General features: G+C 44.6%; 1 protein-coding gene across 1 annotated transcript in view; it reads left to right on the forward strand.

The window, feature by feature from the left end:
• The first annotated feature begins 2,503 nt into the window (after window positions 1-2,503).
• LOC115175546 (polypeptide N-acetylgalactosaminyltransferase 12) overlaps window positions 2,504-24,184 on the forward strand; it is a 29,565-nt gene continuing 7,884 nt past the window's right edge. The window contains exons 1-8 of the mRNA XM_029734841.1: window positions 2,504-3,362; window positions 11,062-11,231; window positions 11,910-12,099; window positions 15,849-16,034; window positions 16,237-16,354; window positions 17,095-17,271; window positions 19,744-19,875; window positions 22,885-22,998. Of these exons, the coding sequence (XP_029590701.1) occupies window positions 2,977-3,362; window positions 11,062-11,231; window positions 11,910-12,099; window positions 15,849-16,034; window positions 16,237-16,354; window positions 17,095-17,271; window positions 19,744-19,875; window positions 22,885-22,998 (1,473 nt within the window). The 5' untranslated portion in view covers window positions 2,504-2,976. The remainder of the gene's footprint in view (window positions 3,363-11,061; window positions 11,232-11,909; window positions 12,100-15,848; window positions 16,035-16,236; window positions 16,355-17,094; window positions 17,272-19,743; window positions 19,876-22,884; window positions 22,999-24,184) is intronic.

Raw genomic sequence — 24,184 nt, forward strand, 5'->3', positions numbered from 1 at the left:
CATAAATTATGTAAATTGCACTTGTAAAATGCTGTAGCATGTGCATTACTCTGGACAGCATCCTGGGGTATTGCATTATAAACACCTTGGAAATGAAGCCAATTAGCTGTGGGTTGATGTAGTGCCATATTTGTTGGCCATTTGAGAATAATGCCACATGAGCTACTGTCTGAGAAAAGTGTATGGACAATTTAATTTGCATTTACAGTATCTCGGTTTTACATATTTTCTTTTTTAATAGGTGAAGAGGGAATACATTTACCTCTTGTGCTACAACATGAGTGTTGACTATGTCTTGTATGAAAACGTCCTCTTGCATAAAATGTAGCCTAATATATGTTTTCTCCCAGTGATAGTAAGAAAGACAGGTCAGTGTACCGTGCTATATTACAACACTCCAGTTGCCTTGTTTCTTTGTTGTTTTCACAATAACAGTATTCAATCAAACAGTATGGCACTCAAATTACCTTCTCACTCTGAACAGTTAACTCAATTATTTATCATTTTAATTTACTGAAAGATGTTTGCTTCAAACTTGACATTTTTTACATATAGACCTGTGACAGTGCTAAGAGAAATAATGTAAGAATATTTGTCAATAATGAAGATAACTTTGTTGCACCCGTAAATGTTGAACGACAAGTAAGTGTTAAATTACTATTTTTAATAACACAAGTGCTACTCATGCAAGAACACAGAACAGCAGTAGTCTCTTTGACATCAGTGCATGAAAACTACAGGATCTCTTTAAACACCATCTCGATACGGAAGTGAATTTTTTTGTAGCAGGTTAGGAGACTGAGGTTAAGGATAGGAAAAGGATTAGAGTTAGGGTTAGTGAAAATGCTCTCCTAACCTGCTACAAAAATCTATTTGTATCAAAGTGGCGTGAAAAGAGTGTCCCTGAAAACTACAGTTTTTTATTTAACCAGGCAAGTCAGTTAAGAACAAATTCTTATTTACAATGACGGTCTATGAACAGTGGGTTATCTGCCTTGTTCAGGAGCAGAACGACAGATTTTTACCTTGTCAGCTCGGGGATTCGATCTAGCAACCTTTCAGTTACTGGCCCAACACTCTAACCACTAGGCTACCTGCCATGGTATAAACTACAGTCACGTGATATTGTACTGTTTTAGTGGAGCGGGTCGAGAGTGTCAAGTTCCTTGGGGTCCAAATCACTAAAGACTTAAAATGGCCCACACACTCACAGTTGTGCAGAAGGCATGACAGCGCCTCTTCCCCCTCACAAGGTTGAAAAACTTTGGCATGGGCCCTCAAATACTCAGAAATGTATACAGCTGCACCATTGAGAGCATCTTGACTGGCTGCATCATTGCTTGGTATGGCAACAGCACCGCCCTCGATCGCATACATCACTGGGGCCGAGCACCCTGCCATCCAGGACCTCTATATCAGGCGGTGTGAAAGGAAGGCCCAAGCCATAGACTGTTCTCTCTGCTTCTGCATGGCAAGCGGTACCGGTGCGTCAAGTCTGACACCAACAGTCCCCTGAACAGCTTCTATCCCCAAGCCATAAGACCGCTAAATAGCTAACAAAATCTGAGTTGACCCTTGTATTTATTTTTATTTTTGCACTGTTTCTATGCACACTCACAGGACTCTACGCACTCACACACACTGACACTCCAACACAAAAATAACAAGCACACACATTTATACTGACTCTACACACACAAACATAAAATCTTAATTTATGCTGCTGCTACTCTGTTTATCATATATCCTGATGTCTAGTCACCTTACCCCTATACATATCTACCTCTATCTGTCCAGTATCCCTGCACATTGTAAATATCTTATTGGAACTGACCCTGTATATAGCGTCTTACTTTCTCATGTTCTTATTTCTTATTTTTGTTCTTATGTTGTTTTTAGTACTACATATTGATTACTTCATTGTTGGGTTTACTGTACTTGTGCTCATAACATTAACATTTATGTAAGGGGAATCGAAACGAAACTGCTGTAAGATTGTTACACTGAAAAAAGGGATGTTTATTTTGCAGTTCTGTACAACTCATGACACTTGAAAGATTACAGTGACTATATCGACTTGAATAATTGTGTGCAGCTTGATTGGAAACACAGTTGTCAGTGGAGGCTGGTGGGATGAGCTATAGGAGGAGGTGCTCATTGTAATGGTTGGAATGGAATAAATGCAACAGTATCAAACCCATCAAACATATGGAAACCACATGTTTGACTGTTCCTTTTAATTCCATTCCAGCCATTACAATGAGCCCACCCTCCTATAGCCACCAGCCTCCACTGGTGTGTGTGGATGTTGCAGGTAAAGCTATAACAATGTGATAACATTGTGTCTAATGTGACTGGTGCGAATAGAGGAGGGAGCGCAAAGTGGATTTGGAATAGTAGGTTGCTGGCGCAGAAGCACTGGATAAGGCTCTTTGATTTGACCTGGATTTTTTTCGCTGGGTGCTACTGCTAATCCATCAAGATAGCTAATCTAATCGGGCAAATCCTCCTTTAACATCACGTAGGTTAATGGAGAAGAGTTGTTTCAATAAACTTTGACCAAGGAAGCCAAGTGCTGCATCCCTGGATAACGGAAAAGAGCGTTGGCAAATTTGACACTTGTTTGATTATTCAAATTCGGTCAACACATCTGACCAACTTTAAGTAGCCTAGCGTGTTTGATATAAAAAGTTGATTCAATCAAAATAGGAGGAGGACTCTTACAATGTGCAAAGTTCTCAGCACCACGTTTTCTGTGTTTTTTTTGTTTTTCGTTGACCTGTGGCATATTCATTACGACAATTGTGTTGCAAAACGTTTCTCAAACGGAAGCAAAAGGAACATAGAGGGGCGGGACAAACATTAATTTGTCCAATAGAAACTATCGTTTTCGTTGCAAAACGCAACTTTTTGGACTAATTTTTACACCCCTGGTTTGGTCATACACTTCCATTGTGCTGTTGTAGCCCACGGGGCATGAAAACATCCGTGAGGAAGGGAGACACGATGGCAATTTGCAGGGGAAGGAATCGGTCGAAATTGATAGTTTGCCTGTTCGGGGCTTCTATAGTGGGATATTATATTTTTAACAGGCATAATAATCCAGGTGACATAGGTGGAACAAGTCTAAGAGAAGTTCCCACTGATCAAGATATTGGAAATGAATTGCTTAAAAAGCCTGTTTATGACAAACCGCCGTTGGATTTAAATGCCTTAGGAGAACTGGGCAGAGCTGTCAAATTGAACCTCGTTGGAGAGGAGAAGAAAAAAGAAGAGGAAAGTATTACGAGGCACCAGATTAATACCTACGTGAGTGATATGATATCTCTCCACCGCAGCCTACCTGAAAGATGGAATCCTCTGTAAGTTGACAGTGAGTTTCAGTGTGTTTATGATATTTTTTCCAGCATTCGTCTTGTGATGTAAGAGTGTTATAAAGCTTTTAAAAAATATGACTGACTAAATAAGTGTTGTACAGGCCTAAAGTCAGGGGCAACATGAACCCCAAAAATCTGAGGGGAAAAATTTGAGGGGGGCGGTCTGAAGGGAAGCTAGAATTGTAATTTATCAAACATCTGAAACAGATGTTTTTTCAGCAATCTAGAGCCATAATCATTGTCGTTAAATCTATGTGAAACATATCTAAGCATACATTTTGAGCTGTCAGTGGCATGTATTCATGGATGCCAAGGGAAGCCAGGCCCCCCCACCAAAAAAAAAATCGTCTTTTGGTCTTTTCATAATTTTCCTTCAATTCATAGCATTGAATGCAAGGGAAGCCAGTAAACATTTGGCCTCCCATGTTAAAAAAAGTATAAAATAATAGCCAATCAGCATTGAGCTAAACTGAGTGAGCTCATCTGTGAATGGTCCTGGTGCACCAAAAAAAAGTGTAAAGGGAAGCCAGTTTGGATTTGGCTTCACTCCTCTCACATCGCATCGAGATAAATACATAATTGACAGAAGCAACTTGAATTGTTGCATCTTGTTGTATTGTTGTCCTCCGTTGGCTAGCTAGTTAGCTAAAATCGTCCCTTTCCTAAATTAGCCATGGATGGAGATAGGGATTTGGACTTGTAGTTTTACTTAGTTCCCTGTACTAATAATAACAGTGATTCTGATCCAAACATAAATTCATACATTGTGCTGGACTGAGAGGATGGAAGTTCAATATCAAGCTAGATGTAGAAGGCTAATGTTAACTAGCTAAAGTTGCCCATGAAAGGAAGTTAGGCTAGCAAGCAAGCATTTTAGCCAGATAGCCTAGGACAAAAAAAATAAGTGTGTACTGTATGACAGAGTCATAGACCATTTCGTTAACATGAAAGAGGATGATGTCATTGGCGTTTCTCTACTAGTAGGGTGAGTCAACAGTTTTTTTCTACCTGTTGCACGCACGCACACGCACACACACAAATTAGAACCATGATATTTAGCTTACATTAATTGGACTAAATTGTTTTTTGGTATCTTTTAGTTGTCATTGTATTGGACTAAGAATAGGTGATATGTTGAAGTGGAAATGGGGCTGGAATAGTGGAGGCAGCTCCTGTTTTCTTTGCGACTTGCAGTAACTCTTCATGGTTCTAAATCAATAGTTGTTTAGTAGTCCAAAAATGTTGGAAACATTAACTTGCTTGACCATGCTGTAGGTCATATAACCGTTCGGGCGCTCGACGTCGCCGGTCCACTAATCACCGCCCCTGGCAATCATCATTACGCACACCTGCTCCCCATCGTTACGCACAACTGGACCTCATCATTGAATAGAATAAAACTTTATTGCCCATCCAGGATGGAAATGTTTCTTTGGCATCACGTTCCATTAAAAGTATCACAAACACATACATTCTCACATCAGACACATTTAAACCAGTCAGTCCATCATGCTGCATACACTAAAAACATAGAGGACATTAATACATTCCCTCACAACCGATCACTGTCCCAACTGCACTGGATAGATAAGTACATATACCGATACAATTTACTTTGCATTTAGTAGTCCACCAGCACAAGGAACGAATGAACGTTTGAACACGTTCTGCTTGACCATGGGCATTCTGAAGCGCCGGCCAGAGGGAAGCCTCTTGAACTGAGGGTGGGAGGGGTCGCCAACGACAGCCAGTGCCTTCTTTTTGGTTGCCTTGTGGAACAGAATGCTCAAATGTGCCTGTGGTCGACCAATTACTTTGCTGGCTGTGTTTACTATTCTGGTCAGTTTGCTTTTGCTCCTCACACTCAGATGACCATACCAGACTGTCATATTGAACGTGAGGATGCTCTCCACCAAACAGCTGTACACTATTTTAGAACATCCTGGCTGACCCCAAACCCCTTCTATTTCCTGATAAAAATAGACGCTGGCTTGCTCTATAAAAAATACAGTCTGTAAACTCAGCTTGTTATGAATTTGTGTCCCTAGGTATTTTAAACACTCAACCACCTCCAATGGTTGGTTGTTCAGAGAGAGTGTTTGGGATATTGGTAAGTTCTTGCTATTGATGAGCAGCTCCTTTGTCTTTTTCACATTGATGTGGTGGCCACTTGATCGGCACCATTCATGAAGGTTGTTGGTCTGTTTAAAATAGCTGTCCCCATCTGACGTAGCATCTTTAAAAAAATAGTCCTACCAGAGCCATGTCATCCGCGTACTTGAAAAGGCTCACATTGTTTCCTTGGATCTTCATTTCATTAGTGTAGATAGAGAACAACAACGGTGAAAGGACACACCCCTGGTGCGCCCCTGTGTTCAGGGTCAGTTCATCAGAGAGGGCCCCATTCATGAAGTCCTTGATCCAACCCACAAGGCCTCCGTTGACATTCAGGTCCAGTAGTCGTTTCAGCAGTGTCTGTATTTGCATTGTCTTGAAAGCTGAACTAAAATAAATAAATAAAATGTGTGCATATGATTTAGCATGTTGAAGGTGACTAGCCACCATGTTCACCAAGGTCAGGGTAGCATCCTCAGTCCCCTCTGTGCCTTAGAGGCAAACTGTAACGGGTCCAGTTGATCTGCTATGGACAGGGTAAGGTGCTTACTAACAACCCTTTCCATGCATTTGGTCAAAAGGGGCATGAGGGCCACAGGTCAAAAGTAATTTGGTGATTTGGCCCCTGACTTCTTAGGCACCGGTACAATGGTCGACACCTTCCAGGAGTTTGGCACTGTTCAGGTGCTCAGCAGGAGTTGAAACAGTCATGTGAAAACTCCCTTGAGTTGGTCGGCGCAGACCTTCAGTACTTTGCCCCGTAGTCCTCCTGGGCCCGGTGCTTTGTGTGGCTTAATATTTGACCAGCAAGAGGCCCCCTCGTTCTTTGTTATCTGGACAGGAGAGGATTTGGGGATGCTCTCACATATTTGTTTTGCCTGTACAGAACCTCTGCTCCACTTTATCCTTGAAGTCCTCTTTTGGTTTCCACATTTTTGACCTGAATTTGTTTTTTTTCTCCTTTACAGCATCAGTATCCCCTTTCAGGAATGCACACTTCCTTTCATTGAGGCATATTTTCAAGTCCTTAGACACCCAGGGCTTGTTGTTGGAAAATACTCTGACAGTTTTTGTGTTAATGACAGTATCCTCACAGAACTGGATGTATGATGTAATACTGTATGTTAACTCATGGGGATCCCTGCACGAGTCAAAGAACACAATCCTTGAGCTCCTCTCTACTCTCCTCTGTCCATACCTTTTTCGCATTTCACCTGCTGCCTTTATCTCGGTAGGAGATGGATAACGTTATGGTCTGATTTCCCGATGGGTACTGTGCACACTGCCTTGTATGCGTCCTCTACGTTGCCGTAACACTGGTCCAGGATGAGAGTTGAGCGAGTTGGTCAGGTGACATACTGTTGCAGAGTGGGCAGTTGTGCGGAAAGGGACAGTGTATTAAAATCCCCAAGCACAAATACTGTCTGGTCAGTTGATCGTGAAAGCGCAGCATTGAAACAGTCTGTGATCCTGTCAGCAGCTTCCTTATTGTTAGGTCCAGGCACATAGACCAGAATAATGGTAATTTGTCCAAACTCGCGTGGTAGATAGAATGGCCTGAATGATACAACGAGAATCTCATAGTCTCTGGTAAACACTTGTTCAATCGCATTACTCTGCATGGCCCAAGTATTATCTACAAAGATACATAGCCCCTCGCCTATTGATTTATGTGACGTTGTTTTGTCTCCATCTGCTCTAATAACGGTGTATCCATCAATGTTCACGTCAACATTGTCCTGCTTGAGCCACATTTCTGTAAAGCAGATTAAATTACTTCTCCTAAAGTCCTCTTCAAATGTAGCCCTTGCCGCTAACTCTTCCAGTTTTGTTATTTATTGACCATACATTTGACAGGGTGATCACCGGGAGCGGGTGACGGCTTCCCCGCCTCCGTAGTCTGTTCCTGACACCACCTCTTAAGCCTCGCTTCTTCTTAGTTTCCCTTTTTGACTTTGTAGAACAACCATCAGGCAAGGCAATGCTATTTTTAAGAGCGTGGGCTTTATCTCGGAAAGAGAGAAGAAACTCACCGGAGTAGGTGATGGTGGTTGATTTACTCTCTGAATCCATACAACCCCTGGTAGTGATTGTAAAGTTTTCCGCATATTACAGCGATTAGGATTAAGGTCGTTACACATGGTACGTACAATCCACTTTCAAACTTGCGACGTACATAGATTTATACAAAACAAAACAAAATTGAACGATATAACTAGAAACAAACAAACAATTAATTCAGGTGAGCTCAGGGTCTGGCAACAGTACCGCACCCCCAGCCCTTTCATCACCTTGATTACTCTCCCTTTATTTAGCCCTCTGTCATCAGGCAGTGATGGTTTGTGTTCATGTTCAGTACGCTTCTCCTGTTTTGTTTATTTGCCTTGTTTTATTATTAAACTCACCTTCTGCACCTGCTTCCCGATTCCCAGTGTATCCATTACAGATTTATAGCCTGAAATGGCTTCCTGGTAGCTAGTTAGGAGGTTGGGAGATTGGGAAAATATCTTGGCAAGCTAAAGCCAACTCCCCCCCTCCCCAAAAAATGTAACTGGACAAATCTGAGGGGGCATGTGCCCCCTGTGACCCCTATGGGCATGACGCCTCTGCCTACACTCCATTAACCCATAGTGGCTAACACTTCACTCCTCAGCTCAGCTGATTTGTTGATTTTATGCCACATTGAAACAGCTCAAGATGATTTTATGCCACTTTGCCTAGTTCTAAATGCCAAAATCGGACAAGATAAAGCTTTATTTTGTCATGTTGGATAAAGTCACTAACAAAGCTCGTACAGCTGTTCCTTTTGAGTTCCCATTAGGGCAGGAAGTTAAGTCTCAAATGACTTAGTGCCATTTTAGCCATGCACGAACAATAAAGTCCTGCGGCCACATCTGAGACATCCAACAACAGTAAGCAACAACAGTAACCAACAACAAATAACTGATTTTCTTTCTTCTTCTCCAGTTGTAAGGACCTGGGCCTATTGTGCATTCGGAAAGTATTCAGACCCCTTGACTTGTTCCACATTTTGTTACGTTACGGCCTTATTCTAAAATGGATTTAAAAAAATGTCCCCTCATCAATTTACAGACAATAGCCCATAATGACAAAGCAGAAACAGGTTTTTTGATATTTTGCAAATGTATTAAAAATACAAAACAGAAATACCTTATTTACATTTTAAGTATTCAGACCCTTTACTATGAGACTCGAAAAAATTGAGCTCAGGTGTGTCCTGTTTCCATTGATCACCCTTGAGAAGTGTTTTTCAGTGGCAGGGACTGGGAGACTAGTCAGGATTGAGGGAGAGATGAATGGAGCAAAGTACAGAGAGATCCTTGATGAAAACCTGCTCCAGAGTGCAGTTGCCATAACAGGTGGTGATGCAACCGGTCAGTATGCCCTCACTGGTTCAGCTGTATAACTTTTTGAGGATCTGGGGACCCATGCCAAATCTTTTCAGTCTCCTGAGGGGGAAAAGGTGTTGTCATGACCTCTTCGTGACTGTCTTGGTGTGTTTGGACCATGATAGTTTGTTAGTGATGTGGATACCAAGGACCCGCTCCACTACAGCTCCGTCGATGTGAATGGGGCCTGTTCGGCCCTCCTTTTCTTGTAGTCCACGATCAGCTCCTTTGTCTTGCTCACGTTGAGGGAAAGGTTGTTGTCCTGGCACCACACTGCCAGGTCTCTGACCTTTTCCCTATAGGCTGTCTCATCGTTGTCGGTGATCAAGCCTACCACTTTTGTGTCGTCAGCAAACTTAATGATGGTGTTGGAGTCGTGCTTGGCCCCGCAGTCGTGGGAGAACAGGGAAAACTGGAGGGGACTAAGCACGCACCCCTGAGGGGCCCCCGTGTTGAGGATCAGTGTGGCAGAAGTGTTGTTGCCTACCCTTACTGCCTGGGGTGGCCCGTCATGAAGTCTAGGATCCAGTTGCAGGGGATGGTGTTTAGTCTCAAGGTCCTTAGCGTAGTGATGAGCTTTGTGTGCACTATGGTGTTGAACACTGAGCTGTAGTCAATGAACAGCATTCTCACATAGGTGTTCCTTTTGTCCAGGTGGGAAGGGGCAGTGTGGAGTGCGATTGAGATTGCGTCATCTGTGGATCTGTTGGGGCGGTATGCAAATTGGAGTGGGTCTAGGATTTCCAGCATGATGGTGTTGATGTGAGCCATGACCAGCCTTACAAAGCACTTCATGGCTACTGATATGATTGCTACGGGGCGGTAGTCTTTTAGGCAGGTTACTCGCTTTCTTGGGCACAGGGACTATGGTGGTCTGCTTGAAACATGTAGGTATTACAGACTTGGTCAGGGAGAGGTTGAAGACACTTCCCAGTTGGTCCGTGCATGCTCTGAGTACACGTCCTGGTAATCTGTAGGATTCAATCTTAGTCCTGTATTGAAGCTTTGCCTGTTTGATGGTTTGTCTGAGGGCATAGCAGGATTTCTTGTAAGCGTCCGGATTAGTGTCCGACTCCTTGAAGTGGCAGCTCTAGCCTTTATCTCGGTGTGGGTGTTGCCTGTAATCCATGGATTCTGGTTGAGATATGTACGTACGGTCACTGTGGGACGATGTCATCGATGCTCTTATTGATGAAGCCGGTGACTGAGGTGGTATACTCCTGGAACATATTCCAGTCTGTGCTAGCGAAACAGTCCTGTTGCGTAGCACCTGCGTCATCTGACCACTTCCGTATTGAGCGAGTCACAGGTACTTCCTGTTTTAGTAGTTTTTTTCCCACTTGTAAGCAGGAATCGGGAGGATAGAATTATGGTCAGATTTGCTAAATGGAGGGCAAGGGAGAGCTATGTATGTGTCTCTGTGTGTGGAGTAAAGGTGGTCTAGAGTTTTTTACTTTTGGTTGCGCATGTGGCATGCTGGTAGAAATTAGGTAAAACGGATTTAAGTTTGCCTGTATTAAAGTCCCCGGCCAATAGGAGCGCCACTTCTGGATGAGCATTTTCTTGTTTGCTTATGGCCTTATACAGCTTGTTGAGTGCGGTCTTAGTGCCAGCATTGGTTTGTGATGGTAAATAGACAGCTACGAAAAAAATATAAATGAAAACCCTCTTTGTAGATAGTGTGGTCTACAGCTTATCATGAGGTACTCTACTTCAGGCGAGCAATACCTCGAGACTTTCTTACTATTAGACTTCGTGCACCAGCTGTTATTGACAAAGAAACACACCCCACGCCTCGTCTTACCAGACGTAGCTGTTCTGTCCTGCCGATTAACGGAAAACCCAGCCAACGGTATATTATCCATGTCACCATTCAGCCGCAATTCGGTGAAACATAAGATATTACAGTTTTTAATGCCCCGTTGGTAGGATATTCTCGAACAAAGGTCATCCAGTTTATTTTCCAGTGATTTACATGTTGGCCAGTAGAACTGATGGTAGAGGCGGGTTACTACCATAGCACAGTTGGTTGGGAGCCCGTAAAACGGCAGCCATCCCCTCCAGCGCCATTCTCAACCATTGAGTGGCATGATGGCACAAACGGGTCTGGGATCAGGCTACAGATCATATAACAAGTGATATGTTTCTCTCTTCTCCAGTTGTAAGGACCTGAAGTATGACTATAGGTCATTGCCATCTACCTCAGTGGTGATCGCCTTCTACAACGAGGCGTGGTCCACGCTGCTACGCACTGTCCACAGTGTCCTGGAGACATCACCTAACTTACTGCTACGAGAGGTGGTGCTGGTGGACGACTATAGTGACAGAGGTACAATCATAGACATACATGGCCTGCATGTGCTGATCTAGGATCAGGTCCCCCCTGTCCATGCAATTTGTATTAATTGTGATTTAAAAGCCAACATCCTAGATCATTCTCCTACTCTGAGACCCTGATGGACAGACTGGCTTGGCTAGAGTAGACATGATATGCCATTCTGCCTGCCAAAGCAAATGAGAGACAATATATGATGAATTTGACATTCAATATGTTAAGGTCACAGGTGTAGTGCACAGTTTTTGCTCTGTACTGAAAGTGCTCTTTCTTGAAAACTTGACTTCTGACATGCAACGTTTTTTGTGGACTAATGAACAAAATACAAAATAAAGTTTTTGAGTGAACTATCCCGTTGAATACATTTCAGTAATTTTGAATGCCAGTTGGTAAACATGCAGCCTTGCTCATCGGTCACTATTTAACCCACTCATGACATAGTATTGGCCCAATGAGTCACTAGAAATATTTTATAAGATTTCTGTCAAGTAGTTGGTTGTATTATTTAATTAATGATCAATTAACCACACAGTTCAGGCACACCTATTAGCTGAACCACCCTGTGGTAACATAACACATTACACACATTTATTTTGTCAGTCGAGGAAATGTACAATCTTGCTTTCCATCAATCATGAAATGTAAACAAGAGCCCTTTTTGTTCCCCCGCAGCTCATTTGAAGGAGCCGTTGGAAAACTACATCTCCAGCTTGAAGAAGGTGCGTCTGATCCGGGCCAGGAAGAGGGAGGGCCTGGTGCGGGCCAGGCTCCTGGGGGCCTCCATTGCCACGGGTGACGTGCTGACCTTCCTGGACTGCCACTGTGAATGTCACGAGGGCTGGCTGGAGCCCCTGCTCCACAGGTGAGAAACCGTTATAACCTGTAACCCTGTTATACTGCAACCCCCTGCTACCTGCCACCATTCCTGTTATAACCCTGTTATAACCCTGTTATACTGCAACCCCCTGCTACCTGCCACCAACCCTGTTATAACCCTGTTATACTGCAACCCCTGCTACCTGTCGCCCAACCCTGTTATAACCCTGTTATAACCCTGTTATAACCCTGTTATAACCCTGTTATAACCCTGTTATAACCCTGTTATAACACTGTTATACTGCAACACCCTGCTACCTGTAATGACCCTGTAATGACCCTGTAATGACCCTGTAATGACCCTTTAACAACCCTGTTATACTGCAACCCCCTGCTACCTGTCGCCAAACCCTGTTATAACCCTGTTATACTGCAACCCCTGCTACCTGTCGCCCAACCCTGTTAGAACCCTGTTAGAACCCTGTTATAACCCTGTTATAACCCTGTTATAACACTGTTATACTGCAACACCCTGCTACCTGTAATGACCCTGTAATGACCCTGTAATGACCCTGTAATGACCCTTTAACAACCCTGTTATACTGCAACCCCCTGCTACCTGTCGCCAAACCCTGTTATAACCCTGTTATACTGCAACCCCTGCTACCTGTCGCCCAACCCTGTTAGAACCCTGTTAGAACCCTGTTATAACTCTGTTATAACTCTGTTATAACCCTGTTATAACCCTGTTATAACCCTGTTATAACCCTGTTATACTGCAACACCCTGCTACCTGTAATGACCCTGTAATGACCCTGTAATGACCCTGTAATGACCCTGTTATACTGCAACCCCCTGCTACCAACCCTGTTATAACCCTGTTATACTGCAACCTCCTGCTACCTGTCGCCAACCCTGTAATAACCCTGTTATAACCCTGTTATACTGCAACCCCCTGCTACCAACCCTGTTATAACCCTGTTAAACTGCAACCCCCTGCTACCTGCCGCCAACCCTGTATTAACCCTGTTATAACCCTGTTATACTGCAACCCCCTAATACCAACCCTGTTATAACCCTGTTATACTGCAACCTCCTGCTACCTGTCGCCAACCCTGTTATAACCCTGTTATAAGCCTGTTATAAGCCTGTTATAAGCCTGTTATAAGCCTGTTATACTGCAACCTCCTGCTACCTGTCGCCAACCCTGTTATAATCCTGTTATACTGCAACCCCCTGCTACCTGCCTAAAACCCTGTTATAACCCTGTTAAACTGCAACCCCCTGCTACCTGCCGCCAACCCTGTTATAACCCTGTAATAACCCTGTTATACTGCAACCCCCTGCTACCTGCCGCCAACCATGTTATAACCCTGTTATAACCCTGTTATACTGCAACCCCCTGCTACCTGCCACCAACCCTGTTATAACCCTGTTATACTGCAACCCCCTGCTACCTGCCGCCAACCCTGTTATACCCCTGTTATAACCCTGTTATACTGCAACCCCCTGCTACCTGCCACCAACCCTGTTATAACCCTGTTATACTGCAACCCCCTGCTACCTGTCGCCCAAGCCTGTTATAACCCTGTTATAACCCTGTTATACTGCAACCCCCTGCTACCTGCCGCCAACCCTGTTATACCCCTGTTATACTGCAACCCCCTGCTACCTGTCGCCCAACCCTGTTATAACCCTGTAATAACCCTGTAACAACCCTGTTATACTGCAACCCCCTGCTACCTGTCGCCAAACCATGTTATAACCCTGTAATAACCCTGTAACAACCCTGTTATACTGCAACCCCCTGCTACCAACCCTGTTATAACCCTGCTATACTGCAACCTCCTGCTACCTGTCGCCAACCCTGTAATAACCCTGTTATAACCCTGTTATACTGCAACCCCCTGCTACCAACCCTGTTATAACCCTGTTAAACTGCAACCCCCTGCTACCTGCCGCCAACCCTGTATTAACCCTGTTATAACCCTGTTATACTGCAACCCCCTGCTACCTGCCGCCCAACCCTGTTATAACCCTGTTATAACCCTGTTATAACCCTGTTATAACCCTGTTATAACCCTGTTATACTGCAACCCCCTGCTACCAACCCTGTTATAACCCTGTTATACTGCAACCTCCTGCTACCTGTCGCCAACCCTGTAATAACCCTGTAACAACCCTGTTATACTGCAACCTCCTGCTACCTGTCGCCAACCCTGTTATAACCTTGTTATACTGCAACCTCCTGCTACCTGCCTAAAACCCTGTTATAACCCTGTTAGAACCCTGTTAAACTGCAACCCCCTGCTACCTGCCGCCAACCCTGTTATAACCCTGTAATAACCCTGTTATACTGCAACCCCCTGCTACCTGCCGCCAACCATGTTATAACCCTGTTATAACCCTGTTATACTGCAACCCCCTGCTACCTGCCACCAACCCTGTTATAACCCTGTTATAACCCTGTTATACTGCAACCCCCTGCTACCTGTCGCCCAACCCTGTTATAACCCTGTTATACTGCAACCCCCTGCTACCTGCCGCCAACCCTGTTATAACCCTGTTATAACCCTGTTATACTGCAACCCCCTGCTACCTGCCGCCCAACCCTGTTATAACCCTGTTATAACCCTGTTATAACCCTGTTATACTGCAACCCCCTGCTACCAACCCTGTTATAACCCTGTTATACTGCAACCCCCTGCTACCAACCCTGTTATAACCCTGTTATACTGCAACCCCCTGCTACCTGCCGCCAACCCTGTTATAACCCTGTTATACTGCAACCCCCTGCTACCTGCCGCCACCCTGTTATAACCCTGTAATAATCCTGTTATAACCCTGTTATACTGCAACCCCCTGCTACCTGTCGTCCAACCCTGTTATAACCCTGTTATAACCCTGTTATAACCCTGTTATAACCCTGTTATAACCCTGTAATAATCCTGTTATAACCCTGTTATACTGCAACCCCCTGCTACCTGCCGCCAACCCTTTTATAACCCTGTTATACTGCAACCCCCTGCTACCTGCCGCCAACCCTGTTATAACCCTGTTATACTTCAACCCCCTGCTACCTGCCGCCAACCCTGTAACAACCCTGTAACAACCCTGTAATAACCCTGTAACAACCCTGTTATAACCCTGTTATACTGCAACCCCCTGCTACCTGCCGCCAACCCTGTCATAACCCTGTTAAACTGCAACCCCCGCTTCCTGCTGCCAACCCTGTTATAACCCTGTAATAACCCTGTTGTAACCCTGTTATACTGCAACACCCTGCTACCTGCCGCCAACCCTGTAACAACCCTGTAATAACCCTGTAACAACCCTGTTATACTGCAACCCCCTGCTACCTGCCGCCAACCCTGTTATAACCCTGTTATACTGCAACCCCCTGCTTCCTGCTGCCAACCCTGTTATAACCCTGTTATACTGCAACCCCCTGCTACCTGCCTCCAACCCTGTTATAACCCTGTAATACTGCAACCCCCTGCTACCTGCCGCCAACCCTGTTATAACCCTGTTATACTGCAACCCCCTGCTACCTGCCACCATCCCTGTTATAACCCTGTTATACTGCAACCCCCTGCTACCTGCCGCCAACCCTGTTATAACCCTGTTATACTGCAACCCCCTGCTACCTGCCACCAACCCTGTAATAACCCTGTTATACTGCAACCCCCGCTTCCTGCCGCCCAACCCTGTTATAACCCTGTAATAACCATGTTATAATCCTGTTATACTGCAACCCCCATGCTTACTTCTGCATTCTTCTCCTTTTCCTCCCAGGATAAAGGAGAAGCCATCGGCTGTGGTCTGTCCCGTCATCGATGTCATCGACTGGAACACTTTTCAGTATCTAGGCAACTCTGGGGAACCCCATTTAGGAGGATTTGATTGGCGGCTGGTCTTCACCTGGCACCCAGTGCCAGAGTATGAGCAGAAACACAGACGCTCTGCCATCGATGTCATCAGGTCCGTGGTACCCTAAAATCCCCAGTGTATCGGAGAGGAAAATAGTCCAATCCTAAATGAGCTATCAAGATGTACTTTAAAATGACATGCATATTATTAGAGTTCAATAATTGTTATAAACACCATATACTGTATAATTTCTGATAATTATGGAACAAGTTTTCAAGATCTGCTCTGTAAGCTGTGTGTGTTTTGGTCCCAGGTCTCCTACTATGGCTGGTGGGCTGTTTGCTGTCAGTAAGAACTATTTCCATTACCTGGGCACGTACGACACAGGCATGGAGGTGTGGGGAGGAGAGAACCTAGAGTTCTCATTCAGGGTGAGTGTGTGTGAGAGAGAGTTTGTGAGCATAGTGTCTGAGCAACAGAGTGTGTAGGTGTGAGTGAGCGACAGTGTGTGTGTGATACGTGTGTGTTTGCAGGACTCTATGCTGTTTATCCATTGCTTCTTTCTGTCATAAGTTAAAAACTCACTGGAATCCTGTAACGGATGGTCACCATATCGTTGTGAAATATGTGTGGGGATTCACTATACTCTGAGTTTTACAAAACATTAAGAACACCTTCCTAATATTGAGTTCCACAGGGATGCTGGCCCATGTTGACTCCAATGCTTCCCACAGTTGTGTCAAGTTGGCTGGATGTCCTTTGAGTGGTGGACCATTCTTGATACACACAGGAAACTGTTGGTTGGAAAAAACATACACAATCCATATCTCAATTGTCTCAAGGCTTAAAAATCTCCTCCCCTTCATCCACACAGATTGAAGTGGATTTACAAGTGACATCAATAAGGGATGATAGCTTTCACCTGAATTCACCTAATCAAAATCATGTTAAAGAACTCGGGACCAAAAGTTCTCACAGTCAATAAAGTTGCACATTTTGAAGAATTTAAACCAGCACAGAGCTCATGTTTTCCTTGATCAGGTTACTTCCTGTGGGACAGAAAACAAGACCGCCGCAACAGAACTCCCTCCCGTTCATTGTGCTGCCTGATTGAATCATGGTGTGTAGCTAATAATGTTCTCGTGTTGCTCCTGCTGTTGTTGTTATTTAGATCTGGCAGTGCGGGGGCAGCCTGGAGATCCACCCCTGCTCCCACGTGGGCCACGTCTTCCCAAAGAAGGCCCCCTACTCACGGAGCAAGGCCCTGGCCAACAGCGTGCGTGCTGCCGAGGTCTGGATGGACGAGTACAAGGAGTTGTACTACCACCGTAACCCCCACGCTCGCCTGGTAGGCCAGCCCTGAACAGGGACTAGCGAAAGCTAGCAAAATGTGTGACTGCGGAGTTTGAAAGTTTATGGTGCTGCGATTGTTGGTTAGGAGCTGTAGGGGAGGTGGTAATATTTTGTATGCATGTGCAGCTTTAAAAGTATTGATCAAATGCACTCATGCCTTTCCCTGACTGTAGACTAGAGGCCTATCAGAAGGATTGATTAATCACATCTTTTCACCTCTGAGGACACACACCACTCCCCGCATGCTGCTCTTTAAATGCTCTCCTGATTGAGTGACACTTGTGATGCATAAGGACATAGGGGACACCCGAGGTGACACTCCGTACGGTGTGAGATTACCATCGAGAGGCACAGCTCAGTGAGTCAGAAACGCTCCGTCCCGGGAAAACCCAAGTCCCATAACATGTTTTCAAATACCTCAGCTGGGCGTGATTGAGCTGTCACAATGAAACCAACAAAATAGTTGCAAAAGTGCAAAGGCCGCCCATCAGGCACTTCAAGGAGGCTAAAGCAAACGCTAAAAGTGTTTGAACCGAGGCCTGCCAAGGTACCAGGCTGCCAGTGTGTGTCATTAAAGGGAACGGCCCTCTGGACTGAACACAGATCAGCACTGAGAGGAGGTGGACGTGCCAACTGCCAAGTGGGGAGTGCCAGGCAGAACACTATCCGCTCTACAAACACCCATTCTCGCTCTCTCTCTCGCTCGCTCTCTCTCTCTAGCTCTCTCTAGCTCTCGCTCTCTCTAGCTCTCTCTCTAGCTCTCGCTCTCTCTAGCTCTCTCTCTCTCTAGCTCTCTCTCTCTCTCTAGCTCTCTCTCTCTCTCTAGCTCTCTCTCTCTCTAGCTCTCTCTCTCTCTCTCTCTCTAGCTCTCTCTCTCTCTAGCTCTCTCTCTCTCTAGCTCTCTCTCTCTCTAGCTCTCTCTCTCTCTAGCTCTCTCTCTCTCTCTAGCTCTCTCTCTCTCTAGCTCTCTCTCTCTCTAGCTCTCTCTCTCTCTAGCTCTCTCTCTAGCGCTCTATTTCTCTCTCTCTCTAGCTCTCTCTCTCTCTCTCTCTAGCTCTCTAGCTCTCTCTCTAGCTCTGTCTCCAATATTATTTTCTCCCTCTCTGTTCTATGTTTGTTGGAGGTTTACTAACAGAAGTCAAATGTATTAGAACATCTCCTGCCTGTTATTCAGATGAAGAGGAATATGTCATTCTGCCCTTTTCAGTAGTACACAATATGAGAGACAATCGCTCTCAAGAATCTAGTGACTCGTGTTGCTAAAGCTTCTGTCAAGCAATGTGATGATGTTTTCTAATGTTTGGACTAATATCTCTCAGTAGGTACTTGTTGTTTCCTGTTCAACTTTTAATTCACACCAGTTGAAACCTGCCTATCACTACTTATAGCAGAAGTGAGTAGAGTTGCAAAATTTCACAACTTTACCAAAATTCCTTGGTTTTCCAGAAATTCAGGTTGGAGGTTTCCCAGATTTCCTGCTTATTCCCCTCATGCTAATTCCCCCCTCCCCCGTCTCCCCGTGACTGATCACTTCCTTCTCTTGGGTCTAAATAAATTGATGAGCAACCAATTAGAGCTGTGTTCAGGCGTGCCGCTCGCATCCATCATCCTGTGGCATTGCTCACCCCCCTCCAAAAGGGGCTTGACTCCAAACATATGTTCCTCTGTGGACCATAGCTCACACCTAACAACCCCTCTGGAGTGGTGAAACACAGTAAACCACCACACAGAAATAAAGAAATGCTGATGATGATATTAGAATGCTGTGAATGGTGTTGTGGAGTTTATTTGTGTTAAAGGGATAAATCACAAAATAAAATTGTTTTTGTATTTTGTTTATTAGTCCACTGTTAATACAATCCCCCAAAATGTTGCATGTCAGCTGTCAAGTTTTCAAGATACAGAGCAGTAGAGTGCACACCCTGTGATGATTATGCATGTTTTGAGTGAACTATCATTTAATAGTGACCAGGATGTAGTGGTTTACAGGCAGGTGGAAGTGATTGTGTGATTTGGGGTTGTGTGCAACAGAAGAGGAGTGTGATGCAAAAGTCTGTTTTTGTAATGTGTCAATGTACTGTATGTGATGGGTTTGTGATGTGTGTGTGTGTGAGAGAGATGTAAAAATGTTGAAAAACCATATATGGTGCTGTTGTCTGTCATTGCACACAATATACCCAGAGACTCAAACAGACAGGAAGTCGGGTTCACATTTATTTCTGAACTCATATCAGCATTGGCTCAAAAGAAACACCCTTTTATGATGCACAATCCTAATAACATGAAATCCAGAAGCTGTTTTGCTAACATTCTACTCTATGCCATGTTTAGCATGGCATGGAGTGGAATGATAACTCAAACAGACTGGTACCCAGGCTAGTCCTGTCTATGCTTATAGAAGACTCTAGTCCATATAGATTGGAAAGAAATGTGGAACTAAAGTTTCTTGTGCCGTTTTTGTTGTCAGGAGGCCTTTGGGGATGTGACAGACAGGAGGAAGCTCAGGACACAGTTAGGATGTAAGGACTTCAAGTGGTACCTGGAGAACATCTATCCTGATATCCACGTTCCTGAGGACAGGCCTGGGACGTTTGGAATGGTGAGGAGAATGCTGCAATTTTGACTCCAGGGACGCATTCATTAGGCAGACGGAAACAGACTGAAACTTTTATTTTTATTTCACCTTTATTTAACCAGGTAGGCAAGTTGAGAACAAGTTCTCATTTACAATTGCGACCTGGCCAAGATAAAGCAAAGCAGTTTGACACATACAACAACACAGAGTTACACATGGAGTAAAACAAACATACAGTCAATAATACAGTAGAAAAATAAGTCTATATACAATGTGAGCAAATGAGGTGAGATAAGGGAGGTAAAGGCAAAAAAGGTCATGGTGGCGAAGTACATACAATATAGCAAGTAAAACACTGGAATGGTAGATTTGTAGTGGAAGAAAGTGCAAAGTAGAAATATAAATAATGGGGTGCAAAGGAGCTAAATAAATAAATACAGTAGGGGAAGAGGTAGTTGTTTGGACTAAATTATAGATGGGCTATGTACAGGTGCAGTGATCTGTGAGCTGCTCTGACAGCTGGTGCTTAAAGCTAGTGAGGGAGATAAGTGTTTCCAGTTTCAGTGATTTTTGTAGTTCGTTCCAGTCATTGGCAGCAGAGAACTGGAAGGAGAGGCGGCCGAAGGAGGAATTGGCTTTGGGGGTGACCAGTGAGATATATATATACCTGCTGGAGCGCGTGCTACAGGTGGGTGCTGCTATGGTGACCAGCGAGCTGAGATAAGGGGGAACTTTACCAAGCAGGGTCTTGTAGATGACCTGGAGCCAGTGGGTTTGGTGACGAGTATGAAGCGAGGGCCAGCTAAAGAGAGCGTACAGGTCGCAGTGGTGGGTAGTATATGGGGCTTTGGTGACAAAACGGATGGCACTGTGATAGACTGCATCCAATTTATTGAGTAGGGTATTGGAGGCTATTTTGTAAATGACATCGCCGAAGTCGAGGATCGGTAGGATGGTCAGTTTTACGAGGGTATGTTTGGCAGCATGAGTGAAGGATGCTTTGTTGCAAAATAGGAAGCCAATTCTAGATTTAACTTTGGATTGGAGATGTTTGATGTGAGTCTGGAAGGAGAGTTTACAGTCTAACCAGACACCTAGGTATTTGTAGTTGTCCACATATTCTAAGTCAGAACCATCCAGAGTAGTGATGCTGGACGGGCGGGCAGGTGCAGGCAGCGATCGGTTGAAGAGCATGCATTTAGTTTTACTTGTATTTAAGAGCAGTTGGAGGCCACGGAAGGAGAGTTGTATGGCATTGAAGCTCGTCTGGAGGGTTGTTAACACAGTGTCCAAAGAAGGGCCAGATGTATACAGAATGGTGTCGTCTGCGTAGAGGTGGATCAGACTCACCAGCAGCAAGAGCGACATCATTGATGTATACAGAGAAAAGAGTCGGCCCAAGAATTGAACCCTGTGGCTGCCCCATAGAGACAATTTGACACACTGAACTCAATCAGAGAAGTAGTTGGTGAACCAGGCGGGGCAATCATTTGAGAAACCAAGACTATTGAGTTTGCCCATGAGAATGTGGTGATTGACAGAGTCGAAAGCCTTGGCCAGGTCGATGAATACGGCTGCACAGTATTGTTTCTTATCGATGGCGGTTAAGATATCGTTTAGGACCTTGAGCGTGGCTGAGGTGCAGCCATGACCAGCTCTGAAACCAGATTGCATAGCGGAGAGGGTGCGGTGGGATTCAAAATGGTCGGTAATTTGTTTGTTGACTTGGCTTTCGAAGACCTTAGAAAGGCAGGGTAGGATAGATATAGGTCTGTAGCAGTTTGGGTCAAGAGTGTCCCCCCCCTTTGAAGAGGGGGATGACCGCAGCTGCTTTCCAATCTTTGGGAATCTTAGACGACACGAAAGAGAGGTTGAACAGGCTAGTAATAGGGGTTGCAATAATTTTGGCAGATAATTTTAGAAAGAAAGGGTCCAGATTGTCTAGCCCGGCTGATTTGTAGGGGTCCAGATTTTGCAGCTCTTTCAGAACATCAGCTGACTGGATTTGGGAGAAGGAGAAATGGGGAAGGCTTGGGTGAGTTGCTGTGGGGTGTACAGTGCTGTTGACCGGGGTAGGGGTAGCCAGGTGGAAAGCATGGCCAGCCGTAGAAAAATGCTTATTGAAATTCGAAATTATAGTGGATTTATCGGTGGTGACAGAGTTTCCTATCCTCAGTGCAGTGGGCAGCTGGGAGGAGGTGCTCTTATTCTCCATGGATTTTACAGTGTCCCAGAACTTTTTTGAGTTTGTGTTGCAGGAAGCAAATTTCTGCATGAAAAAGCTAGCCTTGGCTTTTCTAACTGCCTGTGTATATTGGTTTCTAACTTCTCTGAAAAGCTGCATATCACGGGGGCTGTTCGATGCTAAGGCATCCTCTACTGACGGGATGAGGTCAATATCCTTCCAGGATACCCGGGCCAGGTCGATAAGAAAGGCTTGCTCGCTGAAGTGTTTCAGGGAGCGTTTGACAGTGATGAGTGGAGGTTGTTTGACCGCTGACCCATTACGGATGCAGGCAATGAGGCAGTGATCGCTGAGATCTTGGTTGAAAACAGCAGAGGTGTATATAGAGGGCAAGTTGGTTAGGATGATATTTATGAGGGTGCCCGTGTTTACGGCTTTGGGGTGGTACCTGGTAGGTTCATTGATAATTTGTGTGAGATTGAGGGCATCAAGCTTAGATTGTAGGATGGCTGGGGTGTTAAGCATGTCCCAGTTTAGGTCACCTAGCAGCACGAGCTCTGAAGATAGATGGGGCCAATCAGTTCACATATGGTGTCCAGAGCACAGCTGGGGGCAGAGGGTGGTCTATAACAGGCTACCTGAACTTGTCCAATAAGAAAAGCTTGTTATCATTTTCCTATACTACGGTGTGCCTTAATGAACCTCACATTGGCACCACATGACCCTTTTTTATTGAAGGGATAGTGCACTCAAATGTCAGTTATCATAGACAATGTTGAGCTTTCTCTTGACTCCCCATACTCATATCTGTACTATAACAATGGCATCTGCATGTTGTTTCCCTCTAGCTGAAGAACAGAGGCATGTCCAGCTACTGCTTTGACTACAATCCTCCTGACGACCATAACCTGGTGGGCCACCGAATCATCCTCTACCCCTGTCATGGCATGGGACAAAACCAGGTAGCTATGGCTCCATCTTTACTCTCCATGTCCTTCATTTAAAACCAGGTAGCTATGGCTCCATCTTTACTCTCCATGTCCTTCATTTAAAACCAGGTAGCTATGGCTCCATCTTTACTCTCCATGTCCTTCATTTAAAACCAGGTAGCTATGGCTCCATCTTTACTCTCCATGTCCTTCATTTAAAACCAGGTAGCTATGGCTCCATCTTTACTCTCCATGTCCTTCATTTAAAACCAGGTAGCTATGGCTCCATCTTTACTCTCCATGTCCTTCATTTAAAACCAGGTAGCTATGGCTCCATCTTTACTCTCTATGTCCTTCATTTAAAACCAGGTAGCTATGGCTCCATCTTTACTCTCCATGTCCTTCATTTAAAACCAGGTAGCTATGGCTCCATCTTTACTCTCTATGTCCTTCATTTAAAACCAGGTAGCTATGGCTCCATCTTTACTCTCCATGTCCTTCATTTAAAACCAGGTAGCTATGGCTCCATCTTTACTCTTCATGTCCTTCATTTAAAACCAGGTAGCTATGGCTCCATCTTTACTCTCTATGTCCTTCATTTAAAACCAGGTAGCTATGGCTCCATCTTTACTCTCCATGTCCTTCATTTAAAACCAGGTAGCTATGGCTCCATCTTTACTCTCCATGTCCTTCATTTAAAACCAGGTAGCTATGGCTCCATCTTTACTCTTCATGTCCTTCATTTAAAACCAGGTAGCTATGGCTCCATCTTTACTCTTCATGTCCTTCATTTAAAACCAGGTAGCTATGGCTCCATCTTTACTCTCCATGTCCTTCATTTAAAACCAGGTAGCTATGGCTCCATCTTTACTCTTCATGTCCTTCATTTAAAACCAGGTAGCTATGGCTCCATCTTTACTCTCCATGTCCTTCATTTAAAACCAGGTAGCTATGGCTCCATCTTTACTCTTCATGTCCTTCATTTAAAACCAGGTAGCTATGGCTCCATCTTTACTCTCTATGTCCTTCATTTAAAACCAGGTAGCTATGGCTCCATCTTTACTCTCCATGTCCTTCATTTAAAACCAGGTAGCTATGGCTCCATCTTTACTCTCTATGTCCTTCATTTAAAACCAGGTAGCTATGGCTCCATCTTTACTCTCCATGTCCTTCATTTAAAACCAGGTAGCTATGGCTCCATCTTTACTCTCTATGTCCT

The sequence above is a fragment of the Salmo trutta genome, chromosome 36, assembly GCF_901001165.1.
Source record: "Salmo trutta chromosome 36, fSalTru1.1, whole genome shotgun sequence".
Taxonomy (NCBI): domain Eukaryota; kingdom Metazoa; phylum Chordata; class Actinopteri; order Salmoniformes; family Salmonidae; genus Salmo; species Salmo trutta.